Here is a 19,104-nt window from a genome sequence, read left to right on the forward strand (position 1 = left end):
TTAGCCCACCGGGTCCCGGCCACGACCCGCGGTCGACTACGTGGGAGTCCAGCGACATAGCCATTACTCTAACTGCTGGTTCCCAAGGATAATTTTTTTAAAAATAATTATTTTATATCATTTTGTTTATTTATTTATATATTTTAATTTGACCAGAAAGGGACAGAGTGAGAGAGAGAGAGAGAGGGAAAGTGAAGGGACTTGAACCACGGTCAGCCATGTGGGAGTCCAAAATCTTAACTACTATGCCACCTGCAAGCCCTGGTAATGATAGATTTTTTAAAATAAAAAAATAGAGACCAGCAGGTGCTGAACTCCCACTGGCTGACCACGGTTCGAGTCCTGGACCTGGTGGCTTGCTTTCTCACTTTCCCTTTTTCTCTCTCTTTCTGGTCTAATTTAAAAATAATGAACAAATAAACAAAAAAAATAATAAATTTTTAAAAATAGTCTTCTAGGGATCAGGAGATGGTAATGGTTACGTTGCTAGACTTATATGTAGTCCACTGTGGTTTGAGTCCCCGATCTGGTGGCTTAAACCCACGCTGGGTGCATGTGCGTGCATGCCCAAAATCCCAAGAGGAGAATGGAGAAGGGATTGCGGTGTGGCCATTCCCCCTGGGGGGTGACTTCTCTCTTTCTGTCTCTCTGTCTCTCTGGTAAGCACACATAACCTATAGCAAAAATCTCTTTTAAAAAACAGTCCTCTAGGGAACCAGCAGTTAGCGTAATGGCTATGTCGCTGGACTCCCACGTAGTCGACCGTGGTTCGTGTCCCGCACCCGGTGGCTTAAAACTCACGCCAGGCGCGTGTGCGTGTGTGCCCAAGATCCCGAGAGGAGAATGGAGGAGAAGGGATTGCGGCGTGACCATCCCCCCTGGGGGTGATTTCTCGCTTTCTGTCTCTATGTCTCTCTCTGTCTGTCTGGCGAGCGCACGCGCCCTACAGTGAAAATCTCTCCAAAAAAAAAAAATTTCTATACTCTAGTCAATAGGCAAAATGATTAGAAAGAAAAAAGAAAACTACAAAACAGATATGAACAATATAATTTATCCTTATATATTATGAAAACATTTGCTCTACTTTTTGGTACTGAGGAGAAGAAATTAAACATTTCCTTCATTGTATGCCTCCCAGTAGATCAATATTTAATACAAAATATTATTACATTTATAGTAATAATGCATCCCTTTTGTCACACTGTATATATAAATTAAAGTTATATAGATAAAATTTTTAAACATATAAATTTTATTAATTTTAACGATAAAAATGAATTCTCTACATACATAAACTATTTCATAATAACAAAAAGCACATATTAGGTTGTCAGGAAAGTCACAACGTGTTTTTCTGTTTTTCTCTTCAAAAATGCATCAAGACTTTTCTGATAACCCAATAATTAGGCACTTTCAAGAAAATGCATCATTGTATGTCTACTCAGATTTTGTCACTGACTAGGGATAATGTTTGAAAAATATAATCTATCTGAAAAAAGCAATGTGTTGGAATTGCAGAGATTTTGATGATGCCATTTAACATTTTTATGAGGCCCTTTTACTATTTGGACCAAGGAATAATACTCTTTTTTTATTCTATCCCATAGGAATATAGTAAAAAGAAAAAGAAAACATGGCATCTTTGTATGATAATCCAGCTGTTATTTCTTGTAGTCAGTATACCATAAGGTATAATCATGGTCTTAAACCATCAAAATATATATAATACAAGCTGAACATTTATAAAATTTTAAACTACAGGTCTTTTCCTCAATAACTGTTTTGAAAGATACATATTATATACAAAATTATTTAGTACACAAAGCATAATTTATTAAAAGACATTATTCCATCAGCATACATTATATGGTACCTTCATGGCCTCAAATGTTTGTTCCGACTTATCGAAGTATCTCAGTTTTAACCTTATACATAAAATGTCACTAAATAAAACTGATCCTATAGGAGTTCAGGTAAAATGACACTAGAAGAGAATAAAATCTTTCAAATCAAAAAGCACTTTTACCACCATAGAATTTAAAGTAAATAATGTCATCCTCCTACCAAAGTAATAGAAAAAATAAGATAATGCTTGGACAAAGTTAAAGGGAGTAATCTATCATATATTGGGAGTCTTAGGATTCAAACTAGATTTTAACTAGATCTAACAAAGACTAAGTAAGGTATGTTTGAACAATACAACCCAGTGTTAGTAATTTGACATGAAAAGTGAAATAATTTTTACCAGCTTAGACTATTAAATGGCCTAATTATTACAGTAAAGGATAATGTACTAATGAATCCTGTCTTTTTATAATTATATTCTCTTTCATTACTGAATTATGAAAATAATATCTTAAAACATACAGACTTCTATGGTATTTCTAAAGCAGGTTCTATTTAATTTCCCTACTTTATGGGAAATTAATACTTATTACTTAGAGCTTCATGACCAGAGAAGTTTGGGATATGTTGAATCTAACAAAATTAGTTTCTCAGAAGTCTATCAGACTGCTATTTATGATAACTATCTCAAAGGTGTGACACAGCATATAGCAGTTTAAAATGATCATTTCTCTTAAAAGAACATCTGTCAACACATTTTGATATGATATTTATTAAAGAATTATTTTATTGAATTATTGAATTTATTTATTTATTTGTTTGTTTATTTTAATTTGACCAGAGAGGGACAGAATGAGAGAGAGAGAGAGAGAAAAAGCAAGCCATCAGGTCCAGGACTCGAACTGCGGCTGGCCGTGTGAGAGTTCAGTACCCTTAACCATCATGCCACTTACTGGTCCCTGATAAACAGAATATTAACAGCATATATATATAGATAGATAGATAGATAGATAGATAGATAGATAAAGATCCCGAGAGGAGAATGGAGGAGAAGGGATTGCGGCGTGACCATCCCCCCTGGGGGTGATTTCTCGCTTTCTGTCTCTATGTCTCTCTCTGTCTGTCTGGCGAGCGCACGCGCCCTACAGTGAAAATCTCTCCAAAAAAAAAAAACAGTCCTCTAAAAAAGAAAAGGCAGAACAGTGATAAGTTCCTTGAGACAGTTAACACAGGAGGGCCGACCCTGTAGTGCAGGTTAAGGGCTTTACATAGGAGCTGGGTCCTATGTGACTGGCCGCGGTTCAAATCCTGGCTTAAAACACAGGAGGCACTTGTGCACGCAGGCCTGCGAGCCCGATGGGATGCACACGCGCCCCTCACTGTGACTTCGGGCAAGTGTGTGAACCTTCTGGTGCTTCATTTTCCCCACCTGTAGGGTGACTCTCAGAGAATGTCGCTAGGAGGACTTAGTGCGAGGGTGCCTGCAAAGAACGCAGGACAAGGTCTGGCGCTTGCGAATGATCAGTGTCATTGTTGTTGTTTTTTGGAAAGATTTTTGCTACAAGGAGTGTACATTCATCAGAGAGACCAGAGAGACAAGAGAGACAGAAAGTGAAAAGTCGCCCCTAAGGGAGGATGGCCATGCTGCAATCCCTTCTCCTTCATCTCTTGGGATTTTGGGCCATGAATGCACACGTGCCTGGCATGAGTTTTAAGCCACTTGGTCCGGGACTCAAACCATGGTTGTTTGCATGGGAGTCCATTATGCTACCTGCTGGTCCCAATCAGTATCGTTATTAATCAAATCGAGTTAAGAAAGATTGCTCGTACAGGTCTTCGGAAGGCACTTAATTAAGGCGCGAGTTCCATAGCTCATGTGTATATACGGGCCCTCACGAGGGTGCTGAAAGCAGTCTCATCACCGTTCGAACACTCGCTTTATCCTGCCCCTGTCTTGCCGCCTGTAACGACACTTGGTGCTGCCCAGGGAGAATGTGAGCTAGCTCCTGGAGTTGGCCAGACCTTTGCATGTCATGGCACCCAGGCTGAAATCACTGGCTCGTGAGGGGGCAGAGGGCCCGGAGCTCCCCCAGAGGACACGAGGGCTGGCACGCCGTTGCTGAGGCTCCGCTCCCCTTCTCTGCTCTCTCCTCCGCAGTCCTCCTTCTTCCATCAGCATGGCTGTACCACCACAGACACCAATGCCAAGTACAACAGCCGCGCTGCCCAGCTCTACCGTGAGAGAGTCAAGGCGCTGGCCTCCCAGGCCACGCGGAAGCACGGCACGGACGTAAGTCCCCGCAGGGCGGGTGGTCCCCGTAGGTGAGCCATCACTTCTGCAGAAAAGGTGGGTTTTACCCTGAGTGGTAGAACTTTGCACCTGGACTCTCTTCCAGGGAACCAGCGTAAGCAACGTCCAGTGGGCTCTCTCCTCGAGGTGGTTTGTACATTCTGCAGGCATGGAGTTAAGTGCTGAGACTGGCTCCCAGGGGATAGAGGCCCGGGCTCCCAGGGGTGTCTGGCCACACTGGGCCCGCTGGTCCACGTAAACTGACGTTCCCCGAGATCCTTAGTTCCCGTAGATGGTTGGCACAGGAGCACGATGCTCAGCCGCGGGCTCATGGATTTTCCTGAAGCTCCACCAACACCCGCCCGTGTCCGCTCTGTAAGGTCCTCGCAGCCTTCACGCACGTAGGGACGCCAGGCAGCCCTCCAGTGCTCCTCAGCCACATTATGCAGGGAAATCGTCAGTGGGGCCCAGCAGCGTGACCAGCCGCGCATTAAACTGCCTGCAGAAAGCACATGGTTTGCACACTCGTTTCTGAGAACTGGAGCGAGGCAGAGCGCTCAGCCTCAGCTGGGGACTCGCTCTGGCCACGCGCTTGTGGTGGCTCCGTGAGAGTCTTCACACATGTGAAGTGACCTGAAAACGCCGTGGTGCTGACCCGGGGTTACAAGTAGCATGTAGCAGTGGGCGAATTCCAAGTACAAAATCGAGAAGCGCGAGGACCAGCTGTAGCTTGGAGCCGTGCTTACGGGGGGCTCCTTGAGCTTTCCCTTGCAGAAGTGGTCGGAAGGCTGGCGCTCAGCACCTGCAGGGTCAGAAGCAAAACTCTCTGGCCTGCTGCTTCGCTGACATGTGCTCAGAGCCCCCGCTGACATGGGCTGATTTTATCGTGGTGGAAAGTACGGGCCTTAGGAAGTGGCCTCCAGCAGGGGGCGGCGGTGGGCGGGTGTGCCCGAGGCCCTCACCGCCCCAGGAAGCGCTGAGCTCCGCTGTGTGTTTTGTCCTAGCTGTGGCTCCCCCGCCGTGTGGTCCCGCCTCCGTCCCCTTCACCGAAGGAGGAAGACTTCTTTGCCTCTCACGTTTCTCCCGAGGTATGGTTCACGCTTCACATGGTTTTAAAGTAGGCTGCTCTGACCGTTAGGGAAGGCGCAGATTTTAAATGTTTCTGCGGGAATACAAGCTAAGCTGCTGGGACCATGAACCCTGAAACGTAGCCGCTTACAAAAGGCAGGACTCAGTTCTGGTCAGGGGTCAGGGGCCCAGCGCCAACCGACGAAGAACTTGGCTGTTCTCGGCCGTGGCTTCTAGCTAAAGGCGCCTCGAACTGAAGTGGCTGCTGCGGCTTCAGGCCCTTGCCAGCCGACGGGGAGAGGGCGGCCCTCCAGGAAAGCTAGTGCCAACCCCTTACACGAAGTCCCGAGGTCGCATGCCTCATTCCGCTGTGTCCTGTTGGCTGGATTTACTCACACGGCTGTCCCTAGCTGCCGGGAGGCTGACAGACAATCCCTAGGTGTTGACCATGGTCACTTCAGAACTTTGGAACCAATCACGGTGGAGACCGTAGGAATAGTGGCGGGAACCCCGTGCCTGATGTCGCTGTGTGTGAAGGACATCTCTCAGGGTGTCGTGGGAAGTACATGAGTTGGCGTGGGTGACAGTCCTTAGCACCCAGCACAGGCCAAGCCACCGGTAAATGCTGGGAGTGTCGTCCTCACCTCCGCGAGCTGGTAGCAGCTGTGACAACCACTCACACCCCCTGTGGATTTGTCCCAGGACACAGACCGGGGAAGGCCAGGCCTGCGAAGGCCCGTAGTTACCGTCTGGCCCTTGAGGAAGCCTGGGCCGACCTCTAGCTTCCAGCCCTGCGTCCTTTAGGCGGCCCTGCTTCCTTCTTCCCAGGCCTGTCGGGAGGGGGAGCTGTTCGCTTAACCACTGCTCAATTCGTTCTTTAAATTTCAAGTTCAAGTTACGTAAAGTTGTGTAAGTGGATAAACCTTGTAATTTGCACAAATATGTCATTGGTGCAGTCAGTAGTTACCAGAAGTCGTTACCAAAAAGAGGGTAACAGAAAACACACGCTAAGGCCTGCTGTGTTCTCCTGTTCAACATGAAGCCGCTCCGGCGTGTCTGTGACTGGGGCGGGGAACGTTAGGGGTACAGACAGCAGGCTAAAAAGAGGAGAAAGAGGAACCGTGTGCTGTGGATTAGTTGGAGATATTAATGTGAACGTGGGTTTATTTTAGTATGTCTCTCTCTCTCTTTGTCTCTCCCTCTCTCTCTCCACACACACACGCAGAGGTTGGCAGAAGTATGTGTGTACCTAGATCAGCACACACATGTGCAGGTTACCTGGCTCTGGCCACTGTGACACCCCATATGATGAGCACGCTCAGCTCCCAGGTCTTGGTTTCTAAATGCCATTCTCTAGCACGAGGATGAGGCTTCCCTTTTGAGAAATGAGGTCCTGGGACCAGCAGTTAGCATAATGGCTGTGTCGCTGGACTCCCATGTAGCCGACTGTGGTTCACGTCCCGGACCCGGTGGCTTAAAAGTCACGCCGGGCTCGTGTGCATGCATGCCCAAGATCCCGAGAGGAGAAGGGATTGTGGCATGGCTATCCCCTCTAGGGGGGTGATTTCTCGCTTTCTGTCTCTCTGTCTTTCTGGCAAGCGCATGCGCCCTATAGCAAAAAACTCTCCAAAAAAAAAAAAAAAAGAAAAGAAAGGAAATAAGCCAGGTTGTGATGCCAAGACAAAACTCCAGGAGCTCAGTGGCTTTTCCCACAAGGGTTTCTTTCTTAATTGCGGCATGGCCATCCTCCCTGGGGGGTGATTTCTCGCTTTCTGTCTCTTGTGACCCAAGACCCCCGAAAGCAAAAAACTCTCAAAAAAAAAAAAAAAAAGAAAAGAAAGGAAACGAGGTCCTAAAGCAGAGGCTGCTGGGGCAGATGAGCCTGAGCACCGTGGGGTGCTAGTAAGTGAGGACGAGCGGGAAAAGAATGGATGGGGACATTGTCCAGGGGACCCGGCAGCTGACCTGAGAGAGCTTGTGATAGCCAAGGAGGAGCAACTTGGACAACAACTTAGTAGCCACAGCATTAGATGACAGTCTGGGAGATAAAACAAATGTTTGCAGGTACATTTCAGTGCTATAAATTAAGTTACCGACTAAGTACGCGAACACGGGCGGGGAGAAGGCACGCAGTCTTCCTCTAGAATTCCAGGTCTCACGTGTAGGGGCTCTGCCCTCCAGGAGGTGGCGCTTTGCTCCCGTGCCCTTGAGTGTTGGCTGGGCTGACTCGGTGGCCCGCCTCCCAGGGCTGGAGCGTGGATCCCCACCCAGCCAGGGATTAGGTCAGCGGATCCCCACCCAGCCAGGGATCTCTCCCGGTGGTGAGTCACGCTGATGTGAGGCGACAGCACCGCCTCTGTGGGTTTGTCCTCCAAGCCCGGACCTAATCATGAGAAGGCGTGAGAGGAACTGCACAGTGAGGGATCTTCTGCAGAATACCTGACCGGTACTCTAGAGGCGTCAAGGCTGTGGGAAACAAGGGAAGACTGAAACTCACGCGACTAAGTGCAGTGTAAGATCCTGCATGGGATCCTGGAACAGAAGGCACTGGCGGGAAAACTGGCAGAATCCGAGTCGAGTCTGAGCTTGGCTAACAGTGCCCACCCTGATAGTTGCCTAGTGGACAGATGGCCACAGGGAGCTTAGCCCAGGAGGAAGTCGGGTGGAGGGGACGTGGAAACTCAGTTTTGCACCTTGTGCAAATATAAAGGTACTCCAAGATAAAAATATTACTTTAGAAACAAGAGATAAGGGACCGGCATATGGTTTTAATACAGAAGAGGGAGATGGTGTAATGGTTATGTCTCTGGATTCCCACGTAGTTGACTTTGGTTCGAGTCCCGGACCTGGTAGCTTAAAACTCACACCAGGCATGTATGGTTTCATGCCCCAGATCCCAAAAGAATGGAGAAAAAGGGATTGTGGCGTGGCCATCCCCCCGGGGAGTGATTTCTCGCTTTCTGTCTCTCTGTCTCTTTCTGGCAAGCGCACGTGCCCTATAGCAAAAAACTCTCCAAAAAAAAAAAAAAAAAAAGAAAAGAAAAAGTGGACTCCCCTCTCAAATTAAATAAATAACAGGAGATAAGGGACCAGCATACGGTGTAATGGTTCATACAGAAGAGGGAGTCACTGGACTCCCATGTAGTCGGCCATGCTTTGACCCAGCAGCTTCAAACTCACACCAGGGGGACCAACAGTTGGCGTAATGGCTACGTTGCTGGACTCTTACGTAGTCGACCGTGGTTGGAGTCCCGGACCTGGTGTCTTAAACTCACGCAGGGCGCATGTGCATGTGTGTCCAAGATCCCGAGAGGAGAATGGTGAAGGGATTGCGGGGTGGCCATCCCCCCTAGGGGGTGATTTCTCGCTTTCTGTCTCTCTGTCTCTCTGTCTTTCTGGTGAGCACATGTGTCCTATTGCAAAAACCTCTCCAAAGAAAGCACAAAACTCATGCCAGGCACATGTGCACACGTGCCCAAAATCCCAAGAGGAGGATGGAGGAGAAGGGCTTGCAGTGTGGCCATTCCCCGGAGCGATTTCTCACTTTCTGTCCCTCTGTCTCTCTGGTGAGCACACATACCTGTAGCAGAAACCTCTTTTAAAAAAGAGATGGAATAAGAAATGCAAGCATTGTAGCGACTTTGAGAACAGACATATTGTCGTAACTCTCCCCCTTTCCCTAAGCAGGTACTCAGGAGGGCCGCTTACCTCGTTAGGTTTTCCCCTGCTTCGATTCGTCTTTGCTGTGTCTTCTTGCTTCATCTGCTAATGACCCCTCTCGCCGTGTTCCAGGTGACTGGCTCAGCGTGGCCATCAACACAGCCAGAACCGACTGCGATGCCGAGGGCTGTGGATCCTGCTCCGAAAAACCTCGAAGGTGGGGTCTTCAGGACTGCCCTCTGATGCTGGTCTGTGGCCCAGGAACTTGTGAGACTTAGAAGTTAGGTCGTGGGGCAGGCTTCATGTGTGGTAGGTAAGGCAGCTGGGTCCCACATGGCCAGCTCTGCAGTTCAAATCCCGGACCTGGTGTCTTGAAAAACATGCTAGGCTGAGGCCAGCAGGTGATGTGGTGGTTAAGGCACTGGATTCCCACATGGCTGACCACGGTTTGAGTCCTGGGCCTGGCAGCTTACTTTCTCACCTTTTCTCTCTCGCGTCAAATTATAAATAAATAAAATTATTAAAAAAAAAGAAGAAAGAAAAGGAAAACATGCCAGTCCACATGTGCTGGCCTAAAATCCCAAGGAAAGGGAGGATGGGAAAGGAGTTGCAGAGTGCCTGTTTGCCGTGGGGTGGTTTTCTTGATTTTTATGTGGTGTCTCTTTCTCTTTCTGGAAGAGAAAGAAAGAGAGAAACAGAGAGAGAGAGAAAGAAAGAGGAAGGAAGGAGGGAGAGAGGGAGAGAGGGAGGGAGGGAGGGAAGGAAAGAAATTTATAGTCTCTTCTGTATTAATAGAGATATCTTTGACAAATCATAAAGTGGGAGGAAAGATTACTGACCATAAAATATGTCATTTTTGTGAAAAAAGAAATGAAAACATACACATGGAAAACATTCTGAAAGGTGCACACCAGATTGTTAACTGGGAATGAAATTACTAAAAAATTATTTTTTTTCGAGAGATTTTTGTTACAGGGCATATGCATTTGCCAGAGAAAGACAGAAAACAAGAAATCACCCCCCAGGGGAGGTGGCCACACCACGATCCCTTCTCCTCCATTCTCCTCTCAGGATTTTGGGCATGCACACACGTGCCTAGCGTGAGTTTAAGCCACCGGGTCTAGGACTCATACTGTGTCCGACTGTGTGGGAGTCCAACAACATAACCATTTCACCATTTGCTGGTCCCTCTAAGAATTTTTAGTTTTTATTTGTTATGGTGTCTGAACTGTTGTAATAAGTATAATTACTGTTTTAAAAAGGAGCATCTTGGGTGGCAGGTGGCATGGGGGTTAAGACGGCTGAATCCCACATGGCCAACTGCACAGTTCAAGTCCCAAGCCTGGAGACTTGAAAAACACGCTGGGATCACGTGCATCCACGCCCGAAATCCTGAAAGGAGAGTGGAGGAGAAGGGGTTGTGTCATGGTCATCCGCCCTGGACGGTGCTTCCTTACTTTCCCTCTCTGGATTTCTCTGGCAAAAAACAAAACCAAACAAACAAACAAAAAAAACAAATTACACCCCCCCCCCCGCCATCTTCTATAAGCCAGACTGTTCACTAAAGTAACAACACAAGTGTACTTGACAGCTAAGCCGGGAACTGCAGGGCGTGTACCCGAGGAGTGCCGGCCTGTGCACTGAGCCTGGGGCACTTTAAGGACTTCGGTGTAACAAGGATTTCGCTGGAAGGTTGGAGAGTAGGTGGCGTTTGTCCAGGAAAGAGTCCTAGGGGAGAGGCCCCTGGCTCCGTGGAGGTAGAGTCCTAGGACGGACGTGTGAAGGAGAGAATCTGCTTCCTTTGTACTGGGTGAGGATGGGAGCCGGGATTCCCATGACACAGAACTGAGAAGGCAGGGTTCATCTTACTGGTAAAGGAGCGGTCATATCCCTGAGTGACGACGGGAGCATTTCGGGTCCTGGGAACAGTGGGTTATTCAGTAAGCAGAACTGGGACCAGTGTCTGACATTTGGGGGGAAAATAATGAAACAAGGCAGAAATCTTTATTTACAATATATGAAGTTCAGGTGGATCAAAAGATTTAAATGGAGGACCAGCAGATGGCGTAACGGTTACGTGCTGGACTCCCACATGGCCGACGCTGTTCAAGTCCTGAGCTCGGCAGCTCGAAACTCACACCAGGTCTGTGTGTGTGCCCAAAATCCTGAGAGGAGAATGGAGAAGGGATTGTGATGTGGCTATCCTGCCCTGGAGATTTCTTGCTTTCTGTCTTTCTGGCAAGCTCACATGCCCTATAGCAGAAAATCTTTCTCAAAAAAGAAAAAAGATTTAAATGAAAACATTAGGCCTGGAAGAAAATGTGGGCAAAGCTTTTCTGTTATCCCGGAATGAGGAAGCCATTTTAGGCATATCCAGGCCTCATAAAAAGAAAAGATGAATCAATCTGTCTTCACACAAATGCAACATTTCTGTTCTGAAAAAGGTATCTTTGGGCCAGCCGATGGCATGGGGGTTAAGGCGGCTGGATCTCACATGGCCGACTGTGCAGTTCAAGTCCCAGACCTGGCAGCTTGGAAAACATGCTGGGTGTGTGTGCATGTGTACCTGAATTTCCTAGAGGAAGTGGAAGAGAAGGGATTGCTGCATTGGCCATCCCCCGAGGGTGCGTTTTCACCACCACAGCCCCCTTCCTCCCTACATGTGCCTATAGCAAACTAATAATAAAAACAGTAACTCAAGGTGAGACAAATGGTAAACATTTGCAATTCACAGACAGACCAACATGCATATTAAGGAATATGCAGAACCTGGCTGTTCTTGCATAATTTGCAATTTGTCATTTTTTTCACACTCAGTCTTCATGCGTTCGGTCTTAGGTGAGGCAGGAAGACATTCACGCGCCCTAACTGGAGCTTAGCTTTTGATTTCCAGACGTACACCAGCCAGCTGCTGCCCTGCAGGCCCCGTGGTCCCTGCCACGTGCACTGTGTTCCTCGGACTGTGACTCCCTGGATCAGCTTGGGGCTGTCTCTTCATGGGTGTTGCAGCTCAAAGTCCGCCAGTGTGGACTCCAGGCACAGCTGTTTTCCTGTTCTGTCTGCCTCCTCGCACTGCTCGCCCCGCTCTGGAAGCTGCCATGTCTCTTAGTTCGCATGTCTTCTTGGTCAGGGCTGTAGATTCCTTCAGGGAGAGGTTCTTCATTAAGAGGAGGAATCCTGGGGCCTGCAGGTGGTGTGGTGGTTAAGGTGCTGGACTCCCACATGGCCAACCGCAGTTCGAGTCCCGGACCTGGTGGCTTGCTTTCTCACTTTCCTCTCTGTCTCTGTCTCTGTCTCTCTCTGGTCAAATTTAAAAATAATAAATAAAATTAAGTAAATAATTCTTCACATAAAAGAGAGAGAGAGAGAGAGAAGAAGAATCTCAGTGAGCAGGTGGCGTGGAGGTTAAGGTGCTGGACTTCCACATGGCAGACCATGGTTAGAGTCCCCGACCCAGCAGCTTGAAGATCACACCAGATATGTGTACACATGCCCCAAATCCCAGGAGAACAGAGAAGGGACTGCTGCATGCCATCCCCTTGGTGGGTAATTTCTCACTTTCCCTCTCTGTGTCTCTCTCTCCCCCACTAGCACAAATGTCCCATGGCAAAAAAAAAAAACCCTCCCTAAACTGGTGCTGCTTGATGTTTTCCCTTGTCTCTCACCGTTACCCATAGAGAAGATAAAAAGTAACTCCGAACACTCCTGACTAACAGCCCCCGTGGTGCCGTGTCTTCTGAAGACGCAGATGGACGCTGTTCCTCCTGTGGCTTCTCAGCGCGGGCGGCCTTCCAGGTGGATGTCACACGCCTCGGATGGTGCCGCCTGCGGAGTGCAGGGGTCTCTACCTGCTCCATGCACGAGCCTAAGGAGCCACGCAGAGCGGAGCTTGTTCTCGCTGTTACACTCCAAGCTGACGTGTGCTCCTAACAGTTGTGTTATTTGGACCAGCAGTTAGCGTAATGGCTATGTCACTGGACTCCCATGTAGTCGACCACGGTTCAAGTCCTAGACCTGGCTGCTTAAAACACGCTGGGCATGTGTGCGTGGGTGCCCGCCCAAAATCATGAGAGGAGAATGGAGGAGAAGGGATTGCACTGTGGCCATCCCTCCTCGGGGCTGATTTCTTGCTTCTGTCTCTCTCCAGTGAGTGCATGTGCCCTATAGCAAAAATCTCTTGCTCAAAAAAAAAAAAAGAAGTCGTGCCACTCAGGTCTGCGTTTCTTCTGCACCACTGCAGCACTCCGCCTTCCCGGCTCAGAATCTTAGACAGCTGTTAATGAGGGAGCCCCGTGGTCCCAGGCTTTCCCAGGATGTCCTGTGTCACTGCCAGGTGCAGTCTGGAGCGACTTCAGGGGTGCAGAGTGAGCCCGGGAGGGCCGAAGGCCTGAAGGGTAGAGTGTGCGGAATCTGCTGGGACCCCTGCCATCTGTTCCCCAGTGCCCTGAGCGGGTCCTGGCGGGCCGGGTGTCGGTACAGCGTGCTCTGTGGTTTTCCTGCCACATGTCCTCGTGTCACCCGCCCTGCTCTGCTGACTGAAGTGCCTCAGTTAGACTGTCATTTTAACCATCTTACAGATGAGATGGCAGAGCGTCTACACCAGGGCCCCAGTCTCCGGGCACTGACTGGCCCTGGTCCTGGTTATCAGAGTGTCGATGAAAAGGAAGTGCCTGCTAGTGCAGTATGCCTGACTCATCCTGACACCGGCCCCTCCACTCGGTCTGCAGACACGTTCTCTCCACGAGACCAGTCGCTGGTGCAGACTGCTGCTCTAAGCCGCTCTTGGGCCTGACATTTGAAGATCAGTAGCTTTGGGACCAGCAGATGGTGGAATGGTTACATCCCTGGACTCCCACGTAGTCCATCGCAATTCCAGTTCTGAATCCAGTGGCTTAAAACTCCCGCCGGGCGCCTGTGTGTATGCCCAAAACCCTGAGAGGAATGGAGAAGGGACTGCGGTGTGGCCATCCCCCCTGGGGTGATTTCTCGTTTTCCATCTGTCTCTGGCAAGTGCACACGCCCTATAGCAAAAATCTCTCACAAAAAAGAACAATACTAAGTTGGGCCAGCATGTGGCGAGGTGATTAAGGTGCTAGACTCCCACATGGATGACCACAGTTCAAGTCCTGGACCTGGCGGCTTGAAAATCAAACCAGGCACATATGCGTGCATGTCCCAAATCCCAGGAAGGGAATAGAGGAGAAGGGACTATGGTGTGGCATCCTCCCTGGGGGATAATTTCTCACTTTCCCCTCTCACTGTCACTCTGTCTCCCTGGTGGGCACACACGCCTTATGGCAAAAACTTTAAAAAGTAAATAATTAGTAAGAGAATTATTTATTTTATTTATTCATTCATTCATTCTAATTTGACCAGAGAGAGACATAGAAAGGGAGGAAGAGGGAAAATGAGAAAGCAAGCCACCAGGTCCAGGACTCAAACCATGATCGGCCATGTGGGAGTGTCCAGTGCCTTAACCACCACACCACCTGCTGGCCCCCAAAATAAGTAAATTTTTAATTGCTGGCTTATCGACATACAATTCATATGCTATGCAGTTGTTAGAGCAGTTTCCTGGTCTCTCTCCAGCGGTCCCCAAGGCCATGGTGCGGTGCCACTGTCTCACTGCAGCGTTTTCAGCAGCCCGCGAGGAAGCCCATACCCACCAGGGGTCACGCCCCCGCCCCCACCCCGGCCGCGCCGCTCGCCCCGTCTCTATGGCTAGCCCTCTTGCACCTTTCATGGAAGTCGGACCGCACATGCAGTTTCATGGCTGCGATCGTGTCTGTCAGCATTCTCTAAGGCCCGTTGCACTGTAGCACCGCAGGGCCTTCTGTCTTGTTGTGGCCCTCAGTATTCCATTACGTGGCTGTGCTACACTTCGTTTATCCACTTAAAGTAGTAGGTAAATTTAAAAATAACCAAGGGCCAGCAGGTGATGTGGTGAAGGCAGCTGGACTCCCACATGGCTGACTGTGGTTCGAGGCCTGGACCTGGCAGCTTGCTTTCTCACTTTCTTTCTCTCTCTCTGGTCAACTTCAAAAAAATAAAATAATGACAATAAATAAAACAATTAAAAAAATACATATTTAATGGAAGCTTACTAGAGATCCTAATGAGAGTCACTGTTTTAGGTAAACTAGAAAAGAGGACCGATTTCTTGGCAACAAAAATTTAGTTATCTATTATTGACGGCGGGAGTGGCAGACTTTGCAAATGTCCGCGTACACTGGGCCTGTTGTCCACTATGTGCTGGATGCTGGAACAGGCTACTCGAAAACGCCGGGCAGGCCCGCAGGCGGCATGGTGGCTAAGGCAGTCATTCCCCAGGGGGATGCATTCTCACCTTGTCATGGCCAGCGGCGTGGTGAGTCCCAGACCCAGCTGCTTGTAAACCATGCTGAGTGCATGTGCGTGTGCGCCCACAATCCCGAAAGGAGGAATGGAGGAGAAGGAATTGCAGCCTCGCCATCCCCGGGGCAGGGTGTGCGCGCTCTCTCACTTCCCATCTACCTCTTTCTTCTCTGTCCTGTCGATGCACATGCGCTCTAGCAGATGTTAGAAACAAAGGGAGTACCCGGGGAGATAGAGTTCTGAGTGACGTTAGTGGGAGAGACCACTGCCGTTTTCATCTTATAAAGCCACTATATAGACGCACACTTGTATTTTAACAGATTTGAAAATTAAAATATCAACATCCTTACAATGATAAAGTAGAACGTGGAGCTAAAAGAAAGACGTCATTCGCAAAATGGGTAAATAGAGTCCCGAGCAAGTTCAACTGTGGGACATTTAAAAGCAAGTCTGAAAAAAAAAAAAAAGAAAGAAAGAAAAAAAGCAAGTTTGGTGAGTCTGTTTTCTGCATTAACCCCTGTGCTTCGAATTTTCAGGCAGGCCAGGACAAGGACCCAGTGTGGAAGGTCTGGACGCGCCGGCGAAGGCTGCTCTGGGTAATGTGTGACCACCCCGCGTTCTGACGTAGAGTGGGGTTTCCTAAGGAAAATGAGTCCTGTCTTTACATCCTGCCTAGGCACCCCAACTTCCAGAGTAATACAGCATTATGATTAAGCCTGTCAGCGAGTTATTTTTAAAGAATTGCTTATTGGGATTAACAGATGGCGTAATGGTTACATTGCTGAACTGCCATAGTAGCCTGACGTTCGAGTCCCAGACCTGGCGGCTTAAAACACACCAGGTGTGTGTGCACGTGTGCCCCAAATCTCAAGAGAATGGAGAAGGGGTTGCAGTGTGGCCATCTCCCTGGGGGGAGATTTCTCGTTTTTTGTCTCTTTGTCTCTGGTGAGCACATGTGCTATAGTAAAATCTCTGCCCAAACCAATATTGTTTATTTAATCTGATTAATTATCATTATTATTATTTTAAATTTTCTATAGGGCATGTGTGCTCAGCATGGAGGGTGGGGATGGAGTGATGAAGCAAGCTGCCACATCCTGCCATATGGGAGTCTAGTGCCTCGGTCACCACGCCGCCTCCCGGCCTCTGTCAGTGAGATTTTACTGGGCAAAGAACATGGTTCTGTTTTGGCCGGCTTGGACACAGTGTGCTGTGCTGTGCTCGGGGCCACGCGGCCGCTGGCACTTTGACTGGTGGGTTTGCATCCCCTAAGCAGGCTTAGGGCGGCCATGCCATCCTGTTTCCTGTTTCCACAAGAACTGATAAGCGTTTTCTTCCTCTACACGCGTATACCTCAGTCTTCTGGAAGGCAATATGGAAAATGTTATAGTTGCTTAAATAATAATAATATACGGCATCTCAGGCTTTTTTAAAAGACACACTAAAATAGAAACATTGTAACTTCTGTTGGTCTAACTTTTGCTTTCTTTTGCTTTTCTTTTTTTGATAGAAGTTTCCTCTATCATCAAAAAGAAACCAAATCAAGCTAAAAAAGGAGTGAGTATTATATCTGGTAGTTTAGTTCTTAAACTAAAAAAAAAATAATAATAATTTCTTTTAGTTTTTAAAAAAATGTCAGGCATATTGTAATAAGTACGGCTTTGATGAAGTAAGTCCGTGCTTTGGTCAACAAGGATAATGTTATACTTAGTGAATATTTTCTAGAATGAGTCTAATATTTCTTCTATGGCAGAAACTCTACCCCCCCCCAAAAAAAAAATTAATTCCCCAAGAGTCTCTTTCCTGCTTGTGTTTCTACAAGCAGTCACATCTGGAGAGGTTTTGAGAGCAGTCTAAGCTCTGAGAGCCAGAAAGCTTCAGACACAGCAGTGAGTATCGGAGCACTGGCTTGGAGGCAGATGCCGGGGTTCAAATCCTGGCTCTGGGACTTCCTGGCTGTGTGATCTTGGCCAAGTTGCTTCCTTTCCATGGACTTCAGTTTTCTTGTGGAACTGACGCCGACTTTGCAGAGTTGAGAGGACTGAACGAGAGAACAAACGCAGTGTCACCACAGGGCCTGGCAGTGCTAAGTCTCAGCAGATGTGAGCTGCAGTCACACGATTTCCAAGCAGCATGGGTAGAATATAATTGTGTGTTTCTTCTAGCTTGGGGCCAAAAAAGGAAGTTTGGGAGCCCAGAAACTGACGAATACATGCTTTAACGAAATTGAAAAACAAGCTCAAGCTGTAGATAGAATGAAGGAACAGGAAGACCTCCTGGCCAGAGCCGCACCTAAGGAAGAGTCCATGTAAGTTTAATTTTGTTACAGCAGTTCGTTTTTAGGGAATACAGCTATTAGTTAAACAACTCCAAGGCTTGTTTCTCAAATGCCATTTTTTAAAAAAGAATTATTTGTTTAACTTATTTATTATTATTTTTTAGTTTGCTATAGGGCAGAGAGAGAGAGAGAAAGAGAGAGAGAGAGAGAAAGCCAGGTCTGGGACCTGAACAGTGTTGGCCGTGTGGGAGTCCATCGCCCTAACCGCCATGCCACCTGCTGGCCCCAGTGCCATTTATTTTTAAGTGAGTGTTGTGAGGGTAATGCAAAATTTAGTTTTATAAAAACAGATATTGGGGGTCAGACAGTGGCACAGCAGTAAAATGCAATACTCTGTGAGCCAGTCCCATATGGGAAGATTCTTGGTTCAAGACCAGAGACCTCCCTGAGTATGCTGGGCACGTGCATGCCCATGATCTGGGTCTGACTGAGGCTGGGGGTAGATCACAGTGTCAAGACATTCTTGGGGGTTTTCACTCTCTCTCTCAGAAGAAATAAATAAACTTAAAAAAAGAAAAAGAAGAAAAGAAAAATGATAGTGTGTTTTTTTCTTTTCTTTTTTTTAAAATGTATTTTATATGGCATTTAATCATATATGTCTTTACGATGTATAACATTTCTTTTCCCAGCACGATTGCCATGCATATCAGTCAAGACCAAGACATTACTCTACACATCAGCAGCAAATAGCTTTTCATCGTTTTGTCAGTTAAACACACTTCTCTTCCCCTGTTCCCATTCCCCCCTCCAGTACCTACCCCTGTAGTACCCCTATCCTTACTGTCTCTAGTTTCTACTGCTGCGTTCCCTGCTACTGGACCTCCCAAACTCTCAGTTTCTGCTGTCGAGCACAGATAGTCAGTATATATTGAGTGGGGACGTGAAAAGTGTGTTTTTCATAGTCTGACTTGCTTTGCTTAGCATTAAGTCTTCCATATTGGCCCACTTTGTGTCAAATAAATGTCAGGGTTTCATTGTTTTTTATGGCTGAGTAGTATTCCATAGAGTACATGTGCCACATTTTTAATCCAGTCATCTGTTTTTGGACATTTGGGTTGATTCCATGTCCTAGCAATTGTAAATAATGCTCCAACATGGATGTTCAAGGGTTTTCCTATCCTTTGGGTAATACCTAAAAGCGGAGTTACTGGGTATGATACTCTATTTGTAGGTTGCTAAGGAATCTCCAGACCGTTCTCCAAAGTGACTGTGCTAATTTACATTCCCACTAACAGTGTAGGAGAGTTCCCTTTTCACCACAACCTCACCAGCACTTTGTCGTTGTTTATCGTCTTAATTTTGGCCATTCTGACTGGGGTTAAGAGGTATCTCATGGTTTTGATCTGCAACTCCCGTACGATGAAAGACATCGAGCATGTTTTCATATGCTTTTGGGCTGTTCGTATGTCTTCTTCAGAAAATTGTCTGTTCAGCTCCTTTTCCCATCTTTTAATTGGATTATTTTTTGTGGATAAGCTGCTTGAATCCCCTGTATATTCTGGTTATCAGTCCCTTATCTGAGGTATAAGTTGTAAATATATTCTCCCAC

The 19,104-nt window shown here is 47.5% G+C and overlaps 1 protein-coding gene across 1 annotated transcript in view; it reads left to right on the forward strand.

The window, feature by feature from the left end:
• ARFGAP3 (ARF GTPase activating protein 3) overlaps nt 1-19,104 on the forward strand; it is a gene marked incomplete at its 5' end in the record, with an annotated part of 51,733 nt that overhangs the window by 7,753 nt on the left and 24,876 nt on the right. The window contains 6 exon segments of the mRNA XM_014588678.1: nt 4,004-4,135; nt 5,140-5,223; nt 8,996-9,080; nt 15,754-15,813; nt 16,728-16,774; nt 17,383-17,525. Of these exon segments, the coding sequence (XP_014444164.1) occupies nt 4,004-4,135; nt 5,140-5,223; nt 8,996-9,080; nt 15,754-15,813; nt 16,728-16,774; nt 17,383-17,525 (551 nt within the window).

This window comes from Tupaia chinensis, unplaced genomic scaffold, assembly GCF_000334495.1.
Source record: "Tupaia chinensis unplaced genomic scaffold, TupChi_1.0 Scaffold000294_3, whole genome shotgun sequence".
NCBI classification, from domain to species: domain Eukaryota; kingdom Metazoa; phylum Chordata; class Mammalia; order Scandentia; family Tupaiidae; genus Tupaia; species Tupaia belangeri.